The sequence below is a fragment of the Amphiura filiformis genome, chromosome 14 (assembly GCF_039555335.1).
Source record: "Amphiura filiformis chromosome 14, Afil_fr2py, whole genome shotgun sequence".
NCBI classification, from domain to species: domain Eukaryota; kingdom Metazoa; phylum Echinodermata; class Ophiuroidea; order Amphilepidida; family Amphiuridae; genus Amphiura; species Amphiura filiformis.
In genome coordinates this window covers 65,315,340-65,325,417 of record NC_092641.1, presented here as the reverse complement: position 1 = coordinate 65,325,417, position 10,078 = coordinate 65,315,340, and the positions used below count along the sequence as shown (strand labels likewise).

The 10,078-nt window shown below is 34.6% G+C and overlaps 1 protein-coding gene across 1 annotated transcript in view; it reads left to right on the top strand.

Moving 5' to 3' along the window:
- Positions 1-8,979: 8,979 nt before the first annotated feature.
- LOC140170450 (polyunsaturated fatty acid lipoxygenase ALOX15B-like) overlaps positions 8,980-10,078 on the top strand; it is an 81,178-nt gene continuing 80,079 nt past the window's right edge. The window contains exon 1 of the mRNA XM_072193818.1: positions 8,980-9,215. Within this exon, the coding sequence (XP_072049919.1) occupies positions 9,197-9,215 (19 nt within the window). The 5' untranslated portion in view covers positions 8,980-9,196. The remainder of the gene's footprint in view (positions 9,216-10,078) is intronic.

Sequence of the window (10,078 nt, the reverse complement as noted above, 5' to 3'; positions counted from 1 at the left end):
AAGGCTGTCCATTATCGGCCTTATTATTTATTATGGCGGCGGAATTTATGTCGATAAATATTAAAGATAATGTAGATATTAAGGGTGTCTCTTTCAAAGAGGAACCAGACCTACAAATTTGTAAATGACATGGATTCTGTTAAAAATGTTATGGAAGAAATTGAGAAGTTCAGTTTTCTTTCAGAAATAAGTATAAACAAACAAAAAACTGAGGGAATGTGGCTGGGAATAAATAAACCCTCGAATTTAATTCCAGATTTTAAATGGACCGAAGGTCCAGTGAAATGTCTTGGTTTATATTTTGGGAAGGATAAGATGATTACTGAGGACCTTAACTGGAAACCTAAATTGACCAAATTGCAAAAAAACCTAATTAGCTGGAAAGCGAGAAAACTAACATATTATGGTAAAATAACGATTATCAAAACGCTGGGTATCTCACAAATATAATGCCAGTAATCTAAATGTACCTGAGTATGTTGTTAAGAACGTAAACAAACAAATTTTTAATTTCCTTTGGGGTTCAGAAAGAGAAAAGGTTAAAAGAAAAACAACAGGTTATATGGAATACGGTGGTTTGAAGATGATAAACTTAGAGCATCAAATAGCTGCTTTAAAAATAAAATGGATTGCTAGAATTTTAGATGGAAATAACAATAATGCTATATGGAAGAAAATATCACAACATTGGTTCAAACAGCTTGGTGGCTTGTCTTTAATACTCGAGTTTAATTGTAATGCGAAAGACATAAAAGAAATCGTGTATGACAAAATGCCTCTGTTCTATAAAGAGGTTTTAAAAGCTTGGTATACACTGCAAAACAGAAAAAGGAAAAACATTTCTGTAAACAATAATACTGTATTATGGGGCAATACAAATATAAGACATAAAAATAAAGTTCTTTTCTTCAAGGAATGGATTGATGCAGGTGCAATACGCATGAAAGACATCGTTAGAAATAATAGGTTTTTAAATTTAAATGAACTATCTCAAATTATCAAAAATCCACTGAACATGTTCTTATTTCACAAATTAATTCATGCGATTCCGGAAAACTGGAAAAAAGGGGTCAGGAGTAATTCTATGTCCTCCTGTAAAGAAAAATGGTTCACTATTTTTGAATTTCAGAATAAGCAATTTAAACATATATCCATTCTTGAAACGAAAGAAATTTATAGTATGTTAAATACTGATCTGGAGAAACCTGTGTGTATTCGGGGACTGCTCTATAATCCGACGGTTCTATAATCCGAAAGTCCTTTAGTCCGAAGGTTCGCAAGTCCGAACACGTGTTCATAACATTCGCTATTCCGAATTTTAAAAGAGGTTCTCTAGTCCGAAAAAAAAATTGAAAAGAGGTTCTTTATTCCGATGATTCTTTATTTCGAAGGTTCTATAGTCCGAATTTTAAAAACGGTTCTCTAGTCCGAATATGAAAATAGTCTCTATAGTCCGAATTTAAAAAAGGGTTCTATAGTCCGAATATAGACATAGGCTCTATAGTCCGAATTTTAAAAAGGGTTCTATAGTCCGAATACAGAAAGAGGCTCTATAATCCGAATTCAAAAAAGGGTTCTCTAGTCCGAAATTGCAAAACGGTTCTATATTCCGAAAAGGATACCGTGTTCTTTAGTCCGAATTAGTAAAAAGGTTCTATAGTCCGAATATTTAAAACATTAACATAACCTGTAGCTAAATAAGACTAAAGCAGAGTTTATGGTAAACGAGATGACTCTGCTGCTAAAAGGGCGTACACCGCCAAATCACGATGTAATGTAGGTGGATTCCAGTAAAAAGAAAAGTCTTTTTAGAGATATTTTGGCCTTTCTGTGGAAAAACAGAGGCACGTTATAGCTTAAATAAATATTAGAGACCTGCACATGAACTTGGATCGCCAAAAAAGTTGCATAACACAATTTTTGAATAAAGCAGGCCCTCGGATTGAAAATGGCCAGAAACGGGTTTTCAGGGTAGAGTACGGGTCGAAAATGATGATGATCTAATCACAAGACTACCCGTACATTGAAACAGTATTACACCCCGGGCACCCCCAAATCGCAAGTTAAAACTATACTTGAACTATTCTGTAAATTAATTTGTTTAAATGACTAAATTTGTTGAAATGAAAAAGCCGCAGCATTTACATGGCGAGAAGGCGCTATGAAAATTTGATCTCGACAATGCCCGAATACATCGTAGAGTATTACTAGTATTATTATAATGGAATGAAAAACGGATAAAAATGAAGAAAATATCACCAGAATAAAGGCGAACGTCAATGTACGCTACAGAAAATATCCAGAGAAACCAACCATGTTGAACAGCAGCGGATTTGTGTTTAACAATTGATGATTTGACACTGAAACAAATGATAAAAATAAAATTCGGACTATAGAACCCGTTTACCAATTCGGACTAAAGAACACGGTATCCGTTTCGGACTATAAAACCGTTTTGCAATTTCGGATTGGAGAACCTTTTTTAAAATTCGGATTAGAGAACCTATTTCTATATTCGGACTAGAGAACCTTTTTTAAAATTCGGATTAAAGGACCTCTTTTAATATTCGGATTAGGGAACCTTTTTTTAAATTCGGACTATAGAACCTTCGAAATAAAGAACCGTCGGAATAAAGAACCTTCGTAATAAAGAACCATCGGATTAAAGAACCTTCGGACTAAAGAACCGTCGGAATAAAGAACCGTCGGACTATAGAGCTTCCACCGTGCATTCAGTATTGGGAAAAACATGGTGTGTATGAAAGAGTGTGGGAAAAGGTATTTCAATTTAAAATTCGAAACAGAATTGAAAATAGATTGGGGCAATTCCAATTTAATGTGTTATACAATCTTATTCCATGTAAAAGGAATTTGTATTTATGGAAACTTAGTAATTCAGATACATGTGATTTTTGTAATAGTACAGATAATTTGGAACATTTCTTTATGTGTTCAAATAACAACGTATTCTGGATTAAATTTTCAAACTTTATTTGTCAAATGGAAAATTGCAACTTGTTTAAAATAAACCTGGAAAACATTTTATGTGGGTGGGATATTGAAAATAATGAAAAACATTTAGCTAATATTTTAATTGTTTTGGGGTGTTTTGCTATTTACAAATCTAGAATAATATACAATGATACTGGAAAATCTGTACCTATTTTGATGTTATTTATTCAGGAAATAAAAAGAATTGATCAAATAATGTTGAATACAAAACGAAAACTGAGGATAAATATAGATAAAGAAAAATGGAATTACAGCAAAATATATTGGAATATTAAGTAATGACACTATATTTATAATAATGGTAAGAAGAAAGAAAAAGAGAAAGAAAGAATATAGAAAATTTCAGAAATAAAGGCGTAAGCCAGATAATTTATTTGTCAAAGATAAAAAAAAACAATCATAGTAAACTTCAAACATGATGACCATCAATGAACCCGGTTGACTGATAAAGAAAGCATATTCAATTGAATGAGTAAATGCGCGCGAATTTTAAATACATGCCACGCCACAGTTTATGACGGCTGAATGAACAATCAGTCACAATACAAAGTCAAGCTTATAACTGACTAAAGAAAGCAAGCTTCAATTCAATGAATACAATTGTACACACCATTGATTACACATTAAAGCAAACCCGTCACATACACAGCTGGTATCGATTGGCAGCCAACGCCCATGTCTAGTGCAAAATTACTCAACTCGCCAAAATTTTGAAATGAAATAGGCCTACCTACTACGTGCCTAGACTATAGATAAACACACAATATATGTTGATGACACCAAAAAGAAAACTTACCACCATCATATTAACTTACCAACAAAATATTTGAAACAAAAAATGGTAAGGGTAACCCGTAGCATCACTCAGAAACTCCGCTGACGTCTTCGGCCGGCGATGAACAAGATGTATTAATATATTGGGTAAAAATTGTCTCTTGTAAGTGTGATCTTTAAAATAATATTGATATAAATATATCAAAACGCCTTGGCTTTCTCCACCATTTCTAATAAAGAGCTATGGGGATAGGACTCGCTAAATATTTTAAGACGCGAGGTAGGTACCAGGGAATAATCACAGGGCTTGGTAGATGCGTCTTGGTTCATTCGTCTCGGCTAGTCTCTCTGATTGGTAGTTCTGTTCCTCGGCTCTTCATCGTAGATTTGGCATTGGTATGGGCGCTAATAAAAAGCTCTCCATAGAACTAGAGGTTCGACCAGGGTCTTATTTAGGCTTTCAGACTCAGCCAAGTACGAATATTATCAAACAAACATGAAGACAATCAAAACCACAATTAACTGATATTTAAGTTATTTATTACTTACTACATCTTCTTCATTCCGTATGAAACGTTATATAAAAACTAACAAGTGAACTAGGAGTAGAACAAACTCCATTATCCAAGTAATAATTAGCGGGAATTGTTCTCGCTCTAAACTAAGAAGTTGTGTCCCAGTCTTGACGCACACGGAGATTTTATAAAGAGGTGTTACCTCACTGAGTGATTGCTACCAGCTACAATTCATTCTCAGTTTGCGTAGTCCACAAGACCTCCGTTTACAAAAGACCATTGTGACGTTTTACGATAGTCTAATCGAAATGATACGAGAGAGTGCTCTCATTCGGGGTGAATGACACCATAATTTTGATTAAATAAATAAATTAAAATAGAAGGCACGGGATATAAAATAATATATCGCCACAACAAATCTATAAAAAAAAACACCTTCAAAACTTCTTGTAGAAGACCCGAGAACGGGACTTCCATTCTGGACCCAACTAAAGGTGCCATATACGGAAAATATACCCCCACGAAGAATCCATATTTGCCATATATAGAATATAAACCCCCCGCGAAGAATCTTTTTGGCAATATACACAAGGCCTTCGTTTTGGCGGTTCGTAAACTCAGTCCGAGCTCAATTTTTCAACGTACGCACGGTCATTAGTAGCCGTAATCTGTGGCCCTCACTGACTTGGCGAGCCCGAAAATGGTTATGTGGGATGGGAGGAAATCTTAGAGGTCCTTGAACAAGACTAGATCACGTATATAATTTACTGCGTGTTGATCGTAACGATTTCTAACTTCAGTAAAGAGATTCATTTGGTAGGATTGTTGAGATTATAAACTAATAAAGATGTAAAATAAAAAGTAAGAATGACAAATTCCATGCTCAATTTTCAAATTTTCAAACACAGAACCAAAACACAGCACCATTATTAGTATTGAATAAAACATAAGAATTATAAACTCCATGCTGTATTTCCAAAACACTAAAACACAGTACTATAAATAGAAACATAACCCGATGAGGGCGATATTTGCTGTGTTTTAGTGATTTGTTCGTAAACACAGCAAATGTGTCTGTCCCTAAATCGTGCAGCACATGATTGAACCTTGCCTACTTCTATATACCTACATTTGTTACATTATATCCCCCTCTGTGTACCGTCTACTCTGTATTTAACTTGTTTCTACCACCTCAAGTTGGTGTACCCTGCCCTTTTTATTCCAGTGGGTAGATAGCTTGTAGTGTAGCGCCATGAAAGAAGAAGAAACATTTCAATCAATTCGATAATCTCTTTCATTTTACACGATGCAGAGTGTTGTGTAACTTGAATAATATCAACTTGGCTTTTCACATTTTAATGGGTTATGTGTCTTGCTTCATTTTTACTTGCCTGAATTTTCTCTTTCTGAACGTCTAAAACACATAAAGCATCCAACGTATACTAAATTGTGCATGCAACGGTATACGTTACAATATACACTATTAACACCTGTATAATTATTGTGCTTGGAAGGGGTTTTAAACTCTTTTTGACGTAATAAAATGCAAAAATGAAAATCTCATTGTCGGACTCACCGCGGATTTGTTGGAGAAAATCTTGCAATATAGCTTTAATCTTCGCTTTTTAATTTCTCCTTCTGCGTTTCCAAATACGCCAAAAAAGACAAAAATATAGTGTAAGACGAAGAGACGTCCTCATATCGTGCCGACAGCATCATCAAGCTCATAGGCACCGTACAGGCACATATCAAAACTGCTTGTCAATTAAGGTCTCTTGTTAAAATTTAATAATTGACGGAAAGTTCACATTCCTGAGATTTCTCCTCGTGACTTTGTAGTAAGCCGCTATGCTTTCATGTCATAAATGTGATTTATTTCCCATTCAATGAACATTTTTAAATATTACTTCGTGTGGTACTAATATGCACTAATCTTTGTTACTTTGAAGTTGTTCAATAATTAAACTTCGTCATTCATGATTTTTCGTTCAATGAACATCAAAGAAATTATTTTAGTTGCGACGGAGAGAATTGCAAATGTATATTATTATTATTACTATTATTATTATTATTACTTTCCCGTGTTAGCTAGCTGACCCTCTAAACACAAATCACTAATCTGTCAATTTAATTACACGGAGTGCAAATCTTGGCACGTAGCACAACAAATGATCTCTCTCTCTCTCTCTCTCTCTCTCTCTCTCTCTCTCTCTCTCTCTCTCTCTCTCTCTCTCTCTCTCTCTCTATCTCTCTCCCTCTCTCTCTCTCTCTCTCTCTCTCTCTCTCTCTCTCTCTCTCTCTCTCTCTCTCTCTCTCTCTCTCTCTCTCTCTCTCTCCGGTGCCAACAATACATTCTCAATTAAATTTGATTCCAAATTGCTGACTAATATGTTTCTTTCTTTAAGAACGTGATTTGTTTCGTTGATATTCTGTAATGATTCCTAAGATTTGTTCAATCCTGTTCATAGTATTCAGCGCTATGTTGAACAATATGGGACTAGTAAAATGTATGTGTTTAAACAACATGCTTAACTAGATTTTTTCTCTTTTGGGGACAAATAATGGCAAAAAACATGTTTCGGTTTTTTTCTGATCGGGGTAAGTTATCAAATCCAAGATGGCAGCCAAAACCTATCAAACTGCCAGACGGTTTATTTTAAAAAGCCACATATCACATTCAAAATATTACTAAAAATTTTAATGTTAAATTTTTTGTATCGAAAAATATTAATTATTCTAGTAATGTGGTAAATATTAAATATAGTGATCAATATGGCCGCCAATATAAAAATGTACATGTCTGCGCAATTGAACACACAATCAATGTTTTTCGAGGTCAATGGGTCCCTTATGGGGTAGCCACATGATCTTTCTTTCTTCTGAGTTACCCATACCTTGAAGGAACATTGTCTAAGGCCCATGTGACTTCTCCAAGTTAGTTTAATGAGTGTCGCATATCAATTTCTTGTGTTACTTTATGACATACACATTTAGTTTTCTCTTCAATAACTTCCTTGCAATAATTGTGATAGTTAACGCAAATGCAAGATGTAATTTGTATCGTTAATAGTCTGCTGCTAACAATACACATTCATCACAATGGGGTAGTATGCCTTTGACTTAATACCGACGACGCCTGTTAGCGTTAGAGTCATAATATATATTGTGAAAATATTATGAAAGACATCAATTTTATTAAATTACTGACACTAAATGTCAATATCAAGAATAATTACACATGGGTAGACTTATTGTACAACGAAGTATTTATTATCCCACGCATTTCTCACTTACATTTTATAGTTGGCGTGTTAAACTATTTTCAATGCTAAATGAATGCTTTAAACAAATTAATTACTTCATAATATATCTTATCACGCAACCCTCTTTATGAAATCCATACACTATAGATATATATTGGTTTAAATGTACTTATTTCAGTATTTTAGTAATTAGTTACATAAACATGTATGTATTATTTTTAAAATACTTCAAATCTAGAGAAAATGAGAGAATATATATATATATTTGGCATCACTTGATAAAGGACCATTGGTCCGAAACGTCGTGTGTTTATATTAAACCATTGTGTGTTTTATACAACAAACTGGTACTGTTTTTACTTATTATCTACGACTCTATATATATATATACCGGGTTCGAGTCCCTCTAGCAGCAAAGTTATTTTTGCGATTATTTATGCTACGCTCGCCCCATCTGTTCAAATTTCTTCCGCTTATATATTATTTACGAACAGATTACATTCGGGGTTAGTGCTACACCAATTTCTCTCGCCTGTGTATATACTATGTATTTAGTCATGTGTAGCTTATAAGTATAACCGTATATTATACGGGGACCATCCTGAATGATGAGCGGCATTGCGCAATGAACACTGTAGAGGTATATGTAATTAACTCGCTTCCTAGCCACATGAGTTGCTATAGCTCAGTGGTTAGAGCATCGCTTCATGAACAGCGAAGGCCGTGGGTTCGAGTCCCTCTAGCAGCAAAGTTATTTTTGCGATTATTTATGCTACGCTCGCCCCATCTGTTCAAATTTCTTCCGCTATATATATATATATATATATATATATAAACATCTCAAAAAAAGTAACTAACCCCCCTTAAATAATGGCCATTATTCAAAAAGGGACTATTGTATTACAAATCTGTAAAATGCGTTGGAAGCACAATTTATTTCTGCGCATTTTGACACCTCATTTGATACGATAGTCCAGAAAACAATAAAACACCGGTCAATTTAATGTAGTGAGGTCCAGATTTGAAAGTTGCACTTACATACAAATTTTTACAATACAAAAACACTCAACATATCATTACACAGATTTCCTTCCATTACACTGAATACAAAATCAATACAATTTATTGCAACTTTCAAATCTTGGGTTACATTGATTTAAATGTACGCTGTGACGTCAATATTTTAGTCAATTGCTGCAAATGAGGTGTCAAAATGTGCAGAAATAAATTCGGCTTCCAACGCATTTTACAGATTTGTAATACAATCACCCGTTTTTGAATAATGGTCATTATTTAAGGGGGGTTAGTTACTTTTTTTGAGATGTTTATATATATTCATACTATCTTGCTTGTCACTTAAGTGTGTTGTTGTATACGGTCGACCGGTCATGAAACTCCCGACGGGATCATGAAAATGAGTTTCTCAATGTAGTGTACTGATTGGCTAGCACTAAAATGTCGTCGGTGACTTTTTTTGCTTGGCTGCTGATCACAATATCGCGGTGTAAACTATGTGATCCTTAATCGAAGCGCTCTAAACCTCTAATGTTGATAGCGGTACAGTTTAATGTTGGTAGAGTGTGAAAAGTATATTTTTGCTGTTTGCTACGCATCTGGAGCCCAACGTGCAAGATGGGAAACTTTATTAAAAGTAAGTTTTTATAGATTATCATTATTTGGGGCTTTGTTCTTCTCAACGTTGAGCCGCTCAATAGCGTGTATACTAGGGTTTATCGACCGCGTACGGAAATAGCGTGACAAAATGACCAAAAATGTATGATGTGAATTGGCCAGTTTAACCCCTGGGATTCTAGCATTTGTCCCGGAAAAGACATTCTGAGACTGGTCAAGAGGTCGATTTTTGTCCCACAGCTCTCCCGTTTCACCACAGCAGTGGCCGCGATTCACCACGTGTTCCTAAAAAGGCTGTTAGAATAAGAAAAATTGTAATGCTAATTTATTGCACATGCTAAGGAAGCCTGATTACCTTTTTAAAATAGCCGAGTGGGGGGGTTTCAATGAAATATTTTTTGTGTAAAAACTGAAGCATCATAAGTATGTATAAAAGAATATTTGAATATTAACTGTAGGCCTACATCATTCGTTATGAATTCGGCAGATTGACGAATCGATAATTTTGAAGTTTTTGTATGCCTATGATTATGTTTAAGGTTATTTTTTATTCCCACCAAAAATTAATGGTAAATCTTACTCACCGACGTAGAATTCGGCAGAGAGACGAATCGTGTACAAATCATGTTGATCTATAGTATTGTATAGCGGGAAACCCCGAATTTTCTATATTACATGTCCTATACTAATATATTTGATACCAACGTATAGCTGTAGGTATCGTCCATCCAGTGATACCTAAATAAGTACAAACATTCCCCACATGATATTGCTGTGGTTTAATAATGTGAGTGCGCGCCCGTAAAATTGGAAACTCCCGGAAAATCATACGCAAAATATAGGCCAATATTGTTATTTTTGCTTTAAAATCCTCGAGTTTTT